Here is a 17,919-nt window from a genome sequence, read left to right as displayed (position 1 = left end):
AATCAGTACAATAAAAGAAACATAAGAGAAAAACTATGACAAAAGTACAAAACCACAGGCCGGAAGGACACACAACAAGACACAAACACGTAACACATTACATAGAACAGTACAGTGACATAAACCCAAGAGTAAAGAAAGACACCACCACAGGCCTGACAGGCCCACAGCAAACACCGCAAGGGGAGGCAAAACAACACAAGCCACCCCTACATGTACTGGTCCGGAAACTTTTTTCTTGGAAACCGGATACAGTACGCCTCCCAGCGCAGCCACTCATTAGGATGCTCATCATGACGAAATGGCTTATAAGGGGGCACCATATTAACTGGAAGTTCGGACACAAAGGCATGTACTCGGGGGACCCAAATAGTACCAGGGTGCAGGGGAAGCGGCGCAACTCGCTCCCACAAGACGGACAACCGGTCAGCAGTCAAAACACCAATCAGATCATCAACAGGCTGCAGACCAGCACCAGGCATGGCACCCGTCGAAGGGGTAACCGCACCCCTGGAACTGGCACCTCGCTCTGTGCTGCCAGGGCGGCAGCATAGAGGCCAGTAACACAGCGGGCAGCACCATGGTAGGTGACGTGTCAAGGGGCAACACCACAGGGGCCCCCGCTGGGACAACATTCACAGGCAGACAAGGAGTCACAATAAAGTGGCTGAAATATGTTAACCAAACCACACACTAGAAAGTGAAGGGACGATCCAACCGAGGACGGCATAACCTCCGGAGTACAAGCCCCAATAATATTAGGCGCACCATCCGACACAGCAGCCAAACGGTCATCCACAACCTCACCCACCGAGTCCTCCTCCACAGTTAGCGGCAAAAATCTTCCTCACGAAAAAGGTTCAACGTAGCGACGACATCCGCCGAACCTCCAGCAGCCAGGTGGCCCCAACAAACCACAGGGAAAACAGGTGCGTGGCTCACATGCGTAGTATACACAGATGTAATACCCCATGAGCCGCACACAGGATGGGATGTCCGATCGCAGCCGCATCCCCAGAGTGCGAATATTTGCCCGAACACCCTTAAGTATCCTAGAGGAAAGCATATTCAATCTGACACTCATGACAATGCCATACCACCCGAAATACCTCTGCAGCAGCTCCTCCGGAAACTCGAGGGGTGAACCATGCACATTGACGAATGTAAGGGGAACACTCCGGTCGGAGATAACGACCGTACCAGCAGCGTTCGGCAGCGGAAATGACCGCCCCTCATAACGGAGCAAAAACACCCTGTAATTCTCCTCTGCAGCAAACTTCCCTATAGCTAACCCCAACTCCACCCCACAGGTCGCAGCCACATCAACTCGCAGCATATCACACAACACCAACTCCACCGCCTGATAATCAGCCTTGCTGGTAAACTTCAGGCCCGCCGAATAAGCCCGCAAAATGGGGGAAGGTCACCCCCATCACTCGGGCCACGTCAGCACACCACCTGCGGTCCGCCAACTACCCTAGGCAAGCAGCAACTGGACAACAGGCGAGCAACAACCGCTTGCCATGCTACACAGAGCGCAACTCCAACATGAGGAATTGGATGATGGGTAATGTAGGACGTGTTGTGCATCGCTTTGGCCAGCTGATCTACAAGTTCATTATGGAGTATACCACAATGCGCTGGGACCCATTGGATAGAGGTGTCATAATCATTCAATCAATGCTCATGAAGAAGTTGAAGGCATGGGTAAACAAACTATTTGCACGTTGTAGAAGAGTACGTAATTGCTTGCATCGCTCTCCTGGAGTCACTACAAATTGTTTATATCCCAACTATAATGTGATTATTTGGAGAGCTTGGTATAAGGCATATAATTCAGGTGTGAAAAAAAGATAGTTGGTTTGGAAACTGTCATCCCTGTTTGAGAAGGTATTGTGGGATCCATACAGCACTAGTGACTGAGGGTATGTTGTTCATGAGGATGCGAGACCTCTCTATATCAATCAATGTGGTATTTGGGTAGCAATTTTCATTGTATTTTACAAAGACTGAGGCTATAGCTGAGTTTGGTACAGACTTTGGAATATTGTCTTCCAGTTATATTTATTTATTAGGAGTTGTATAAAGCCAAGCTGGAATAGGGAGGACAGTAAGTTGGGTTTCAGAGTTTTGGAGTAAAGTGAGGTTATCTGTAGCCCGTGTAAGGAAAGGTTGTGAATGATTGGTTGGGAAGCGTGGGTTATGTTGGTTAACTGTTGAGTTAATTTTATATCTGTATGAGTGTGTCGAGTGAGCAGTGGTACAGAGTGACAGATAGTTGGCACACATTATGTCTCGTCTGGTGGCTAAGTTTGTGAGGCTTGTTTCCCCATGAAGGCTAAGGATGGGAGTGGAACTCAGTGCATTACGTGTAAGTCGCATGCTATTGTTTTGTATGACCTCCAGGCTCTGTAGGTTAGTAGGCGCAGCCGACACATATGCCTGGCAGCAATAGTCTAGTTGGTCGCGAATGTTGGTTGTAAAGAAACGGAGCAAAATTTTAGGGTGTGCTCTCCAAGTGGTGCCTGTGAGGGCTTTAAGTATGGCGAGTCGTGGTAGTGTCGTCTGTCCAGTCCATTACTCAAATTTAAGTTGTTGAATGTGTGCTTTCCAGGAAAGTAAGGGCGAGTCGAAATGCATGCCAAGGTATGTCCTCGTATGTGTGTACCTCAACCCGTTCTCACACTTTCTTATAGTCAATATTGACTTATCAAATACGTGCATATGTGACATACTAATTTATTGTGAATATTTTAGTTTACCTTGAAAAGCTTCATAGAAAACACCGACTTTACCTAACCTTTTTAGTATGTTAAGATAAGCATCTTATTGCTTCGTAATTACAATTACAATTATTACTTAACCTATACCTATAATAGGTTAAGTAATAATTGTAATTAGGAAGCAATAAGATGCTTATCTTAACATACTAAGAAGGTTAGTTAAGGTCGGTGTTTTCTATGAAGCTTTTCAAGATAAACTAAAATATACACAATAAATTAGTATGTCACATATTCACTTATTCATTAAGTCAATATTGACTTAAAGAAAGTGCGAGAACGGGTTGGGATGGGAGTGTTGTGTATTGTGAGGGTGGGTATATAAACAAGTCTTTTTTTTTAGTGCAAATCTGGTAACAGGTTTTGGCAGTACTAACTTGGAGGCTCCATTGTTGTGTCCCAGCAATGAGGTGGTCAAGTGCTTTTTGCATTGTTGAGACTGTATTAGGTAGGGCATTGTCTGAATAATACAATGTCAAATCGTCGTGTATGCCGAGAGGTGAACGGGATGGGTGTTAGGTAAATCTGCTAAGAATGCAGCAAAAAGGATTGGTCTTAGTGTGGAGTCTTGTGGGATACCCGTTTGTTTTGAAATACTATCTGAAAACCCGTTTTGTATATAGACTTTGGAGGTCCTGTTCGTAAGATAGGACTGTAGCCATGGAAGAAATCTTCCCTGTACGCCTTAAAGTGCAAGCTTTGCCAAAAGGCAAGTATGAGGAATGCTATCAAAAGCTCCTTTAAGATCTAGGTAGAGAACAATACAAAATTAACTGCTTCTAAGAGTGGTCCAGCTTGAAGTGACGATAAAATATTATTATACTCAAGGTACCATTGGAGGCGAGTATGTACCATGACTTTATTGAGACATGAATGTAAAGTGATAGGTCTGTATGCGCTGGTTGGTATGGGTCTTTACTTGGATTAAGGAAAGGAAGAATAATACTAGTTTGTCATTGTGAGGGGATATTTCTGTGAATCCAGCATAGGTTGTAGTAGTTTAGAAGATCGCTATGTGCAGTCGATGGAAGATATTTGATAAGTTTATATGGAATTCCATTCTCTCCAGGTGCCTTGCCAAAAGGTAGGCGGGTTAAAGCTAATTGTAGCATGCTTTTGGTGTACATCTTGTCGACGCCGAGCATTTTTTTTTAAACAAAATACATTACAATGGAAACATACAATATAAAGGCACTGAAGCACCAAAATAAAGACTGAGCACCAGCTCCACACCACCCAACAACAGAACACCGTAAGTCATAAATGCAACAGAGATCCTTATTTATATAAACGTCACAGCAAAATGCAGAACAACAATGAACACATAACAACAAAAACACAGATTGCAATGGTCATAGAGCAAAGAACGTCAAGGAGAAAACATGAAACACAAAAGTAAAGACATAGGAACACACAATACGAAATTGCACTTCCAAGACGGGGCCAAGTTATGGACATTAAACCACAAAAGTGCACAAAAAAAATCAGAAACGAAAGTTACAAAACATAAAAAATGCAACACACACATACAACCCACGGAACACCTGGCACACACAGTGGAAACATTAGAACCCCCGACCGGAACACACAGGAACCGGGAAACAAGCGACAACCACACCCAAACACACATGAAATAAAATACCGGAACACACAGGACCCGGCAAAGAAAACACTAAACACATACACGAGAAAGCACACACCCACACACACACACACACACACACGCACACACGCACACACACACACACACACACACACACACACACACACACACACACACACACACACACACACACACACACACACACACACAGACTTACCAGAAAGTTGGAAGACAGCTAACGTGGTCCCAATATACAAAAAGGGTGACAGGCAAGAGGCACTGAATTACAGGCCAGTTTCCTTAACTTGTATACCATGCAAGGTGCTGGAGAAGATCGTGAGGAAAAGGCTCGTAGAGCATCTGGAGGGAAATAACTTTGTAACGCACCACCAACATGGGTTCAGAGATGGTAAATCGTGCCTCACAGGGTTAATAGAATTTTATGACCAGGCAACGAAAATTAGGCAGGAAAGAGAAGGGTGGGCCGACTGCATTTTCCTGGATTGCCAAAAAGCCTTCGACACAGTACCCCATAAAAGGCTGTTAAAAAAGTTGGAGCAACAGGCAGGAGTAAAAGGGAAGGTGCTCCAGTGGATAAGGGAGTACTTAAGCAACAGGAAACAGCGAGTAACGGTGAGGGGGAAGACATCAGAGTGGCGAGATGTCACCAGCGGAGTCCCACAGGGCTCAGTACTTGGACCCATCCTGTTTCTAATATATGTGAACGATCTTCCAGAGGGTATAGACTCATTCCTCTCGATGTTTGCTGATGATGCAAAAATTATGAGAAGAATCAAGACGGATGAAGATAGACAGAGACTACAGGATGACCTGGATAAACTGGAGGAATGGTCTAGAATATGGCTGCTGAAGTTCAACTCTGGAAAGTGTAAGGTGATGAAATTAGGCGAAGGGAGCAGGAGGCTGAACACAAGGTATCATCTGGGAGGGGAAATCCTGCAAGAATCAAATAGAGAGAAGGATCTGGGGGTTGATATCACACCGAACCTGTCCCCAGAGGCCCACATCAAAAGAATATCATCAGCGGCATATGCTAGACTGGCCAACATAAGAACTGCCTTCAGAAACTTGTGTAAGGAATCTTTCAGAACCCTGTATACCACTTATGTAAGACCAATCCTGGAGTATGCAGCTCCAGCCTGGAGTCCATACCTAGTTAAACACAAGACAAAGTTAGAGAAGATTCAGCGGTATGCCACCAGGCTCGTCCCGGAACTGAGAGGATTGAGCTACGAGGAAAGGCTAAAGGAGCTGAACCTCACATCCCTGGAAAACAGAAGAGTAAGGGGAGACATGATAACCACCTACAAAATTCTCAGGGGAATTGACAGGGTGGACAAAGACAAACTCTTCAGCACGGGTGGGACACGAACAAGGGGACACAGGTGGAAACTTAGTACCCAGATGAGCCAGAGACGTTAGAAAGAATTTTTTCAGTGTCAGAGTAGTTAATAAATGGAATGCACTAGGAAGTGATGTGGTGGAGGCTGACTCCATACACAGTTTCAAATGTAGGTATGATAGAGCCCAGTAGGCTCAGGAATCTGTACACCAGTTGATTGACAGTTGAGAGGCGGGACCAAAGAGCCAAAGCTCAACCCCCGCAAGCACAATTAGGTGAGTACAATTAGGTGAGTACACACACACACACTCACACACACACATACACACACACACACACACACACACGACACTACAAGAACACAACACAGAATACAACAGTCAAGCACACAGGAAAAACCATAGCACAGTATTAACAAACACAAAACATAACATCTAAACACAAACGCCTAAACAAGGTGAGCCAAAACATGGATACAAAACATACATATAGCAGACAAGGCCACAATTATAATTTTTCAGGGAGCATATAATACAAGCACAAATATTATGCATATTTATCGGGAAACACATGTGCCAGAAACCGCAAGCAGTAAGCCTCCCAAATTAGTATGACGTCATCGGACACCTGTCTACCAGGAGACCCACAAGGCTGAGGCATCAGATCCGTCACCCCATAAACAAAACTCTGCCCGCGGCACCCCAATAGTAGAGGAGCACCACGGAATCGGACGCACCCGGCCATCCAAGGTGAGTTCCAAAGACTGTGACGCACTGAGAGTGACCCCAGAGGACGCGACCAGAGGGAGGGGTACCGCACGAGGGGGGGTCGAGCACTAGGCGAGGTGCTGTCACAGGGAGCCGCACTGGGAGTTCACACGGGGCTTCACACCGGGTGGGGTATCCACAGGGGACGCAGGTGTGCCAGGGGCCCCCGCCACCCGGCACAGTAGCATAGGCCTCCCAGCGCATATCCTTCTTCAGTACCACGTCGTGACCTCATCGTGACTGAACGGCGAGGTCACGATCACCAGGGGCAACCTCCAAGGAGGGGAGCCAATAGCAGGATATGCCGGAGGCAACACAGCGCCCTCCCCCCCACACCGCATCATCAACCACATTGTCACACTCGGCAGCTCACTCACGAGGAGGCGACACACTCCTAGCCCTCCGAGAACGTTTGGACACAGGCCGCTGATCATCCGAATTGTCAACTCCAGCAGGAGGCACCCGAGTAAAGCCCTCAGCTGGCCGCATCACACTGTGCAAAGTGCGACCCGGAAGTACAACAGCCGCACCAAAAGGGGGTACAGGCCCACACCCCACAGGAACAGGTACTGGAGACAGGACCGGCGGGGCCGGTGGAGGAGGAACCGGCTGATGCGAAGAAGCCGATGGCTGGGGCGCATCCGCATCCACCACCACTCCGTCACCCACACCACCAACTGCTTACAGGAGCGTCATCCAACACTGCATCCTTCCTCGCACAAGGGTCACCACCCATAACAGAGATATCCTCTTTTACTCTGGCAAATGAGGAAAATCCGCCTCATGGAACACGTTAACCCAGTCATACATCGGAGTGTTGCAGGCAGCAACCAAATATCCAATGTAGCCACACTTAAAACATGTCCTTGTCTGTCCATGGTAGTAGAAGCAGATCGTAAAGCCAGCGAGCGAGAGAGAAGGCACATTCCCACAAAGAACCATCTTAGCCGTCCAGTAGAAATTATGGAGTCCCTTGACGTCGCCGGATGTGTGCCTACATACATGAATAGAGTCCACACGCCCATACCTGGCAAGAGCCCGACGAAGAAGATCCTCAGACATTTCAAACGGTGCAATATTAATAGATACGTGTGTGTACTCCACACTCAAATTCGTCAGTCACAAGGCCGAGACCGTTACTTAGCCGCACCTCCTGATCCTCATACTGGTTGATAAACTTCCTGAACCAGCCACTCTCTGTGAACTTCACAACCACTCTGTCCTCACGAACGACCTGAAGATCAGTGAGATCTTCCACTTTCACGCCCATGGAGACTGACCTGATCTGCCGTGCGGTGTGGACATGTCGTTTGCCCGCTCGAGCAGTTTTGGGATAGTTGCCGTTTTCGCTGGCAGGGGGTGTGGGTGTCTCTACCCTCTCTGCTGTTCCTGGTGGTGGGGACGTGGCGCGTTTGCGATGGGCAGCCCTATTCCAGCTGTCATGAGGATAAACTTCATAGGATTGGAGTTTTCTGGCCGGGAGAGGTACATAATAATTTACACGTGGAAAATATTAGAGGGGCTGGTCCCAAACCTGCACACAGAAATAACATCACATGAGACCAGAAGACTTGGCAGGATGTGCAGAATACCTCCGTTGAAAAACAGAGGTGCAACAGGTATTCTGAGAGAGAACTCTATCAACATCAGAGGTCCGAGACTGTTCAACACGCTTCCACTACACATAATGGGCATAACTGGCCGACCCCTCACAGTGTTCAAGAGAGAACTGGATAAGCACCTCCAAAGGATACCTGACCAAACAGGCTGTGACTCATACGTCAGGCTGCGAGCAGCCGCGTCCAACAGCCTGGTTGATCAGTCCGGCAACCAGGAGGCCTGGTCGACGACCGGGCCGCGGGGACACTAAGCCACAGAAGCACCTCAAGGTAACTTCAAGGTAAGGTGCTGGTTACCCGCTGGTGGACTTGGTCTTGAGCGAAATGCTCCGAGTCCCGGCCCAGGACGAATATGGTGTCGAGTTGGTCACTGCTCACAGTGTCATCTTCAAGTTTGTGGATGAGGCAGTGTACCGTGATTTTCTCCGGAGGTACGAGGGGCGTACTTTGCAGCTGCAGGATGGCACCGGGTCTGTGACCATTTCGGACCGTAGTGGTGCTGTGACATATGTTAGTGTATAAAGGATATCCTACGGTACTCCTACAGGCGCCCCCATGGAGTTTCCTGAGACTCTCCTCCGACGTTTCTTCCAGAGGTACGGCTCAGTCGTCAGTGTGCGGATGAACTCGCTATTGTCTGGCACGTATTGGGGTGTGAAGACCAACATTCGGACCCTTGGGATGCGACTGAGATCGGACATTCATCGTCCGATCGTCATCGTCTGTCCGGCTGTTAGGGTACTACGTGCGGGTGTTTTATGCCCGACAACCCTGTACTTGTTTCCAGTGTGGCTTGTTGGGGTATCAGGCTGCCAGGTGTACTGCTGATCCGGTCGCTCCCATGAATTTGTTCCGTGAGGAGGATTTTCCGCCGCTCCCTCTGGAGGAGGACTCCGGGGGTGTGGAGGTGAGCGTCCCATTCGCTGCTGAGGATCCCCCAGCGTCGCCTGTTGTTCCCCCGGTTGTCGCCGGCCCTCCTCCGGCTGTTGCGGTGCCGTCGGATGTTACTCCTGCTCCTGTCTCTGGCCCTGCTGCTACCGTGGGTCTACCTGGTACTCCCTGTGGGGCGTCGTCATCTGCTTCTTGGTCTTCGGCTGCTGGACCTGGCCCTGCAGCCTCACCTCAGGTCCCTCCTGTGCTGGGTGCTGGGGTGGCTGCGGAGCCTCCTGCTGTGTGTGGTCCGGTTCCCCCCTGTAGTAGAGGCTGCTGCCGTTCTGCGTCGGGCGTTGGTTCATCCGGCTAGTGGTGCCCGTGTTTCTGGGTCCGCTTCCGGCTCTGACGATATCCGGCCGGAGCCCAAGTGTTCCAGGCATTCGTCTACTGCCTAGGCCGACGTTGGTGACTTCAGTGACCAACTGAAGTCTCCGGTCTTCAGGTGTTGATGGCGTGGATCTGGATGCGTCGTTGTCACCGCGGGTGGTGGTGGCAGAGGTTCATGTGCCTGCTGGTGCCGATGCCCGTGTCTCGGGTGTGCCTTCTGTTCCTCCCCCGCCAGGGGGCTCTCCGCAGTGGGGTGTGGTGGCTTCCGCTGCCAGGGATAGTGCGGATGCTGGTGCTGGGCGTGGCCTGATTTTAGGCCTGGCCTAAAACTTTACGAAAGGATGCGCGCCGCCCTGGTTCCCTGCAGTCGTCTGGTGGTGTGCCCGTGGCCACTGGTGCCCCTGTGGTGGTGCCCACTGAACAGCTCTCTCCTGCGGGGTTGTGACTTGAGGCTCTGGAGGGCGTGGTTGCCGAGATCCTGCTGTCTGAAAGGCTGCTTTCTTGATGGGCGGGGTTCTCGGTATATGGAGTTGTCATATACCGCCGGAGTTACCGCCTCCGGTGTCACTCCGGAGGCGGTAACTCGCCTCCGGAGTGACACCGTCTGGGTTCCATGTTTGCAGGTGTTTGTTGCCGGGGTTCCGGATACAATGGCGTCCCCGGTGGATGGTCAAGACTTTTGGAGGAGGTGGCTGCTTTGGGAGGCGTTCCATAAGCGGTTCCCCCGGGCCTTGTTCCCGGGCAAATACGTTAGCTGATTTCATGTTCCTGTAGGGTTGTGTGCCCTTATGGCCTTTTGTTTGCCCTATTGTATTCTGTGCGCGGGCATCTCCCTTCTTTGTTGCGAGGCCGGTGTTTTGGTGTGGGCGTTTTTATTCATGTATTTGCTTTTGTGTTGTTATTTTGCCATGTGTGTTCTATTTATGCATTGCTAGACTGTGTTGTGCATTTTCCTTGTTCTATTTCATGATGTCCTTTATGGTGTGTTTTGTTCTCGGTCCTTCAGGTCGGTGCTTGTTTGTTGTTGTGTGTGTTCCTATGTTTTGTTTTCTTGATTGCATGGTTTGTTTGTTTTTTATTATTGTATGTTTTGGCCTCTCCCTTTGTTTGTTGCGAGGCCTGGTGTGAGTGTGTTTATTCATAAAACCTGTCCTCCTCGGTTTGGTGTGAGTGTTTATTCATGTCTTGTTTCTGTGAATGTACCTTGCACTGGTGTTTTATTATTGCATTATATGTTGTGCTTGTTTGTTATTTTTGTTTTGTTTGTTGTTTATTGTACTTTTCTTGTTATGTTTTATGTTATACATCTTGATGTTTGTTTTGTTGTATACTGTTATGTTTTATTATGTTACTGTGCTTCCTTGTTTTGACATTGTTTTCTCTTTTGATGTATGCTCTTGCATTTCTCGTGTTTGTACTTTGTTGTCCTGTGCTGTCGGCCCTTCTGGCCGGTGGTTTATTATTTTGTTTAGTTTGGTTATGTTTTCTACTGTACTTTTATTGTATTTAAATTGCATGTGTTACATGTAAAAATAAAAAAAAAAAAAATAAAAATCCACGCTCATAACTTTAAACAGTGTTGCTGATGATTCCAATATCCACCCTACAGGCAAATGTCAGCCCAGCCGATTCCTTCCTCTTTAGTGGCGGCACGTAAGACCCCATACTGAGACTGAAAAACAGTCACCCTGCAGTGGCAAACTACCACGCGGCAGGGCAACCGACAATCATTCAATGTAAACACCAGCCAGGAGCAGAGAGACTGCAGGAATGTCTGACTCGGCTGATGGATGCCACCACACTCGCAGAGCATTGGCAGCAGTATGGCACGATCAATTTCTTATCTGAGGGAGGGTTCTTGGGCATGATGGAAAGGTGTTGAGAGGGTCAATTTATTATATTCTGCAAGAACATTGGCACGCTCCTGAGGTGAGACCATTAATCAGAACAGAGTGAGCCATTGATCATCAGGGAAAACGAATGGAATGTTGGTCGACCCATCATGCTCTTAAATGTAGCCCAGACTCTTGAATGTGGCATGGTGGCTGTGAGGCTATCACAAAATTTTGCCCATGATGCTCACTTTGCTGACAGTATGTTTTTTTTTTGGCTGCTGCCGTGGCCAGCCGGAGATTGACCCAATTCGTGGGTGAAGCATTTACAGCATTGTGGTTCGAACAAAATTCGTCAGTGAAGCACTTGTTCCGGAAATGTTCGAACGTCATCAGTTGTGGTAGTATGTAAACAATTTTTCATTCATAAACAGGGGTTTGGCGGGTGCATAGGATCACTTTTGGGTCTTCGTTTGGAGGACGGGCTGGCCGAGCCAAAGCCGATGTCAAGTGGGGCGTCATAATTGGTTCTGTAGTTAAAATAAGTTGCGAGGTAGGCCCCTCTATGGTGCCTCCTTGCCGTGGTGAGGGGCTCACGTACACCACCCTGGGACGGGTGTGGGTTGTCTGTGCCCCCTCTCCTGCCCCCTCTTTGGATGGTGTATGTGCTGAAGGGCACCATGTAGGGGCCTTATGAGCCATCGGACCTCCCGCTGGAGGGGTCGCTTGTGAGAGGCCGCCCTGAGTGGATTGTTGGGTGTCCAGGCTAGGGCGATAGGGGGACTGGGATCTTAGCACCAGTGTGGGAGAATGAACGAAGTAGTAGGACTCCCCTGTTGAAAAGGGGGAGCACAGCTGGGGACGACACACCCTTCCTGCACTGGCCCGCGCTCAGCCTCCCTGGCTGCCCTGGTAGGTGGTATTCCTTGGTTCCGGGTCCCATCCCTTTTATGCTGGTTTGCTATATGGATGACGACTTGACTACTCCTAACCAGGCTCATGGGGTGGGCGACCAGGCCCCTGAGTCGGACCGTCCTGGAAGACCGGGATCTGTAGCCTCCGCTACAGAGCCCGGTTTAGGCCCAGACCGGACTCTTCCTCCCTGCTCCGCTCCCTCCTCTGTGGTTGGGTCGAGTCCCAAGCCTGCTGTGGTGACCGTCTCGTCCCCTTGCACGGCTCCGTCTCTTCTTGTGACTACTGAACCTTTCAACCCGTCTCTCTCTACGGGTTCTCATCGCCGTACCCGCCACGGCTGCTCTCGTATGTTCCCTTCCCATCCTCCTTCGTTCCATGCTTTCTTTGGTCCTGCTACATGGACTAAATACTTTGACCTTTGGACCTTCGATACCTTTGGACTCAACTCCTCCTGATGATTTTTCCCTTCATTGGCATCTTGTTGACTCCGTGGATGCCTCTGTCATCTTCAATCCCATTCCTCTTGGTACCCGTGTCGTTGCTGCTCCTTCTCAGGATGCGGCCACTCGCTTGGCCGCCTTATCATGCCTTGGTGAAACCCCTGTTCGGGTCTTGAAGAACGCCCGGTTGAATGCCAGTGTTGGCACTGTTCTCCTCCCGCACCATGTTGCGACCGGTGTTAGGGATCTCAGGGACTGCCACAAGGATATCAAGCATGTCCTCGAGGCCCAGGGTCATTCTGTCCTCCAGGTGGATGCATTTACTCGTCCCCCTCGTGGTCATCGCCGTCTGCCTCTTCGGGTTGTGAAGGTTACCTTTGATGGTAGGACCCTTCCATCCTCTGTTATTCTTGCTGGTGCCAGGTGCTCCGTTCAGGAATATATTCCCTCTCCGAGGCTCTGCGGTAAGTGCTGGAAGTTTGGGCATGGTACCCTCAAATGCTCTAGTCCTGTCTCTCTCTGTCCCATGTGTGGAAGCGAGGGTCACTCTAAGTTGAAGTGCACTTCTCCCCAGGCCCGCTGCCTCAATTGCGGTGAGGCCCACCCTACCTTCTCCCGTGCGTGTATTCGTTACAAACTTGAGGCGGCTGTCCTCAACTTGAAGCACCGGGACCGTTTGTCTTTTCCTGAGGCTCGGCGCCAAGTTCATCGTCTTCCCTCTTTCGCCGGTGTCTCCTATGCTCGTGTGGTGCGCTCTTCCTCTCCTTGTCCTTCCCGCTTCCTCAGTCTCACAACCGTTTCCGAGCCTTAGACCCGGACACGCCTACCACCACCTACCCTGTTTCCCTCTGTTCTGTCCCGAAGGGTCCCTCTCCTGGTTCTCTGTATAGGGCTCCCCTCCTTTCTACCCAGTCTGTCACGTCTCCTGTGTCTTCTATTTCCTCTCCTTCTAGTCCTCCTTCCCGTCCTTCTCCTCCGTCTCTTGGCTCTCCAAGCCGCCTGACTGTGCGGGCCGGCGTCCATCGCTCTCCTGATGGTTGTGTTGCTCGCTCTCGATCTTCTTCTCCTATCGAGACACTGGAGTCTGTTGCCCAGTACATTGCTGCTGGGACGCCTGTACCTTTGAGTCAGAACGCTCCCCTCTTTCTGCCCCCCCTCCTCTCCTTCCTTCTCCTCCAGACCCTGCTCGTCCACCTCTGGTTCGTCCTCCCGCTTCTTACCCTCCTTCTTTACTCAGTTTACCCATGCCCCCTAACCCTGACCCTGATCCTGACTCTGTGCTTTTTTAGCGTGCTGTGTTCCTTCTTCACTTTTGTTTCTTCTTTGCTCTCTGTTGCTCTCCTCTCTCTCTTTGCTGATTTCTTTTCTCCAGTGGAACATCCGTGGATTTTACGCCAATTTCCTTGACCTCCAACTTCTCATTTCACAGTTTTCGCCCCTTTGTGTCTGTCTCCAGGAGCCGATGCTTGGTTCTCGTCCTGGTCGCTTCCGTGGCTATTCTTTTCTCTCCCCTCCCCCAGCGACAAGGTCCATAATTCTTCTGTTCTCTTGATTCGTTCCGATGTTCCCTTTGTCCCCTTACTTTTTTCCTCGCCTCTCCACTGTTCTGCCGCCCGTATTTTTGTGTGTAGATGGTACACGGTTTGTTCTATTTATCTACCCCCCACTGTCCCACTTTCTCTTCCCGATCTTAAACACCTCCTAGACTCCTTGCCGGAGCCTGTACTCCTGCTGAGTGATTTCAATTGTCGTCATGCCCTTTGGGGTGATGTGCTGACAAACACCCGTGGTCGCCTCCTTGAACCTTTCATCCTCTCTTCTTCCCTGTCCCTTCTTAATTCTGGTGAGCCCACTCATTTGGACTCTCGGACTCGCTCCCTTTCTTGTCTCGATCTTTCTTTGTGCTCGTCATCCCTTTCCTTAGATTTCGGGTGGCGAGTCCTTGATGACCTCCATGGCAGTGACCATTTTCCTATCCTTGTCACTTTTTTCTCATTTCGCCCTCCTCTCTCCTTCCCTAGGTGGCGGTTTGCCGAGGCTGACTGGCGCCTCTTTACTCCCCGTGCTACTATTTCCGACCTCTCCGTTTTACCTCTCCCTCGCGCCCTCCTTCTTTTTCATGACACTGTCTTTGACGCTGCCCTCCATTCTATTCCTTGCTCTTCCTCTCGGGGAACGCGGAAGTGCGTTCCCTGGTGGAGTTTGGACTGTGCTCGGGCTGTCCGCTGTAAGCGTGCAGCCTCGAAGAGACATCGCCGCCGGCAGACGGTTGAGTCTTTTCTTTTGTTTCGGAAGGCGAGTGCGGTGGCCCATAGGACCATCCGTGCGGCTAAACGTGCTTGCTGGGAGTCTTATGTCTCCACCGTTACGTCCGAAACTCCTCTTCCACTGGTCTGGAAGAGTATCCACAAGATTGCGGGTAAGTTCGTTCCCGATGTCTCACCCGTCCTTCGCCTTCATGGTGCTCTTGTGGCGGACCCGTTGCAGGTTGCGACTGAACTGGGTTCCCATTTCTCCTCTGTTAGTTCTGGTTCTCATCTCCCCCAATCCTTCCTTCTTCGTTAGCTTCTCCTTGAATCTCGTCCTTTAAATTTCTGTACTTCTCTTCACCTTCCCTATAATGATTGCTTCTCTCTCTCTGAACTTCAATCTGCCCTAGCCCTTTGTGGTTCTACGGCAGCGGGCTCCGATGGCATTCATTATGAAATGCTCTGCCATCTCCCTCTGTGCACGTCTCAGTATTTACTGAGTCTGTACAGTCGGGTCTGGGAATCGTCGTCAGTCCCTGAAGACTGGCTCGATGCTGTTGTCCTCCCTGTTCGGAAACCAGGGTCTCTCGGGACATCCCCCAAGGACTTCCGCCCTATTGTTCTCACGAGTTGTGTCTGCAAGCTCTTTGAACGTATGGTCAACGTTCGTTTGATGTGGTTCTTAGAACACTATCGCCACCTCTCCCCTTCTCAATTTGGTTTTTCGCAAGTGCCGCAGCACAACAGATGTCCTGGTGAACTTGGAGGTCTATATTCGTACTGCTTTTGCTGCGAAGACCTACGTTGTTGCCGTCCTTTTCGACATGGAAAAGGCTTACGACACTACCTGGCGGTATCATATTCTGTCTCAACTTCATTCTTTTGGCCTTCGTGGGAATCTCCCTCTCTTCCTCCAGAGCTTCCTCTCTCGTCGTTCCTTTCGTGTGCGGCTTGGTACTGCTCTCTCTGTCCCTTTTCGGCAGAATGAGGGTGTACCCCAGGGTAATGTTTTGAGCACTACTCTTTTTCTAGTTGCCCTCAATGGTCTTCTTTCCTCTCTTCCTTCTGGCGTCTTCTCTGCTCTCTATGTTGATGATCTTACCCTTTGCTGTCGGGGTGATGATTCCCCTCTCCTTCAACAGCGGCTTCAACTTGCGATTGAAGCCGTGTCATCTTGGGCCACCGATCATGGCTTCAAGTTTTCTGCGTCTAAGACTTGTGCTATGACTTTTACTCGGAGGCATGTCGTTCTTCGTCAATCTTTGTCGCTTTATGGTCATCCCATTGTGTACGGGGATTCCGCGAAGCTTTTGGGGTTAGTCTTTGACACTCGTTTGTTTTGGTCAGCCCATATCTCTTACCTCCGAGTTGAATGCTCTAAGGCCTTTAACCGCCTTAAGGTTTTTTCCCATACTTCTTGGGGAGCGGATAGGTGCACGCTCCTCTATTTGCACTCCTCTCTCGTCCTGTCTAAACTCGATTATGGTTGCCCTGCATACTCTTCTGCTTCTCCTTCTACTCTTCGCCGTCTTGATGCTTTGCACCATACTGGGTTGCGTCTCGGCTCTGGTGCCTTTCGTTCGACTCCCGCCCTTAGTTTGTATGTTGACACTGGCTTTCTCTCTCTTCAGGACCGCCGTGATCGCTACTGTCTTCGCTATCTTGCGCGGTCCTTCCAACATCCTTCCTCTCGCCTCTGTCGTGCATTGACTTTTCCTCCTCCTGTGGTTCCTGTTCCTCTTCATTGTCTCCCACTTTCTGTCCGGTTATCTCGCTTACAGGATTCTATTTCTGTTCATATTTCTAATGTTTCTCCTCGTACTGTTCCTTCCTTACCTCCGTGGAGAGTCCCCCTTCCCAAGTTTTGTACGTCCTTGACTTGTATTAGTAAAGCCTTTACCCCTCCTACAATTCTGAAAAGCCTCTTCCTTGAGCACTTTTCTTCGCACTCCCACTCTATTTCCATCTTCACTGATGGGTCCAAGTCTGCGGACGGTGTCGGCTACTCTGTTGTTTTTCCTGACAGTACTTATATGTGTCGCCTCCCTTCGGAGGCTAGCGTCTTTACGGCAGAACTTTATGCTATTCTCTATGCTCTTCGTCTCTTGCTTTCTCATTCTCATTCCTCCTTTGTGGTTGTAGTTGACTCTCGTAGTGCCCTCATGGATCTAGGGTCCTTTAATCCTGTCCATCCGGTGGTCATCGAGATTCAACATTGGCTGTTTCTTATTTCTAGTAAATTTAAATCAGTAGAGTTTTGCTGGGTTCCCAGCCATATTGGTGTTTCTTTCAATGAGCGTGCGGATGCTGCCGCTAAGGAAGCTATCCGTTCTTGTTCCATCTCCCGTAAAGGTATTCCCTATTCCAACTTTTATCCTGTTATTCATTCTTCCATTCTTGCCCGTTAGCAGGGTTGTTGGTCCTCTGTGGTTGGTAACAAGCTGCGTACTCTCAAACGTTGTGTGTCCCCGTGGCCTTCCTCCTACCACCGTAGCCGGCGGTGGGAAACTGCTTTGGCACTGCTGCGGGCTGGTCATACCCGCTTAACCCACGGTCACTTAATGGAGCGCCGCCCTGCTCCTTATTGTCCGAATTGCGTTGTCCCTCTTACAGTTGTGCATATCCTTGTTGAATGTCCTGACTTCCAGGACGAGCGTGTGTCTTGCTTTCCAACCGTCCCTCGCGGTCACTTGTCCCTCGATAGAATTCTAGGTGAATCGGATACTTTTGATATCGTTCTCCTTATGCGATTTTGTTCTCGTATTGGTATTCTTGGTGATATTTAGCGCCCTCTGATTATTTCGCACTTTGATGGTGCTACATAGCCTTCCCGGTTTGGTGCCTTCTTTTGATAATTACCTTACCTTACATAGCCTTCCCAGTTTGGTGCCTTCTTTTGATAATTACCTTACCTTACCTTGTGAGGTAGGTCAGCGAAAGAAGAATATATGGTGCAGTGTCTAAGTAGTTATATAGATCGGTACCTGCAAAACACCATTAATGTTTTGTATAACATTTTAGAAGAGAGGTATTCCAAACAAAGTCTGTAAACAAACAGAAAATTACATGATCGTGTATTTTCTAAAAGCAC

The 17,919-nt window shown here is 49.5% G+C and overlaps 1 protein-coding gene across 1 annotated transcript in view; it reads left to right on the top strand.

Annotated features, from left to right (window-relative positions):
• Positions 1–9,916: 9,916 nt before the first annotated feature.
• The window catches only part of LOC123771162 (uncharacterized), a 141,081-nt gene continuing 133,078 nt past the window's right edge, over positions 9,917–17,919 (top strand). Inside the window, exon 1 of the mRNA XM_069309373.1 lies at positions 9,917–9,970. Coding sequence (XP_069165474.1) covers positions 9,917–9,970 — 54 coding nt within the window. The remainder of the gene's footprint in view (positions 9,971–17,919) is intronic.

The sequence above is a fragment of the Procambarus clarkii genome, chromosome 65 (assembly GCF_040958095.1).
Source record: "Procambarus clarkii isolate CNS0578487 chromosome 65, FALCON_Pclarkii_2.0, whole genome shotgun sequence".
Lineage (NCBI taxonomy): Eukaryota > Metazoa > Arthropoda > Malacostraca > Decapoda > Cambaridae > Procambarus > Procambarus clarkii.
This window is presented reverse-complemented; position numbering and strand designations above follow the sequence as displayed.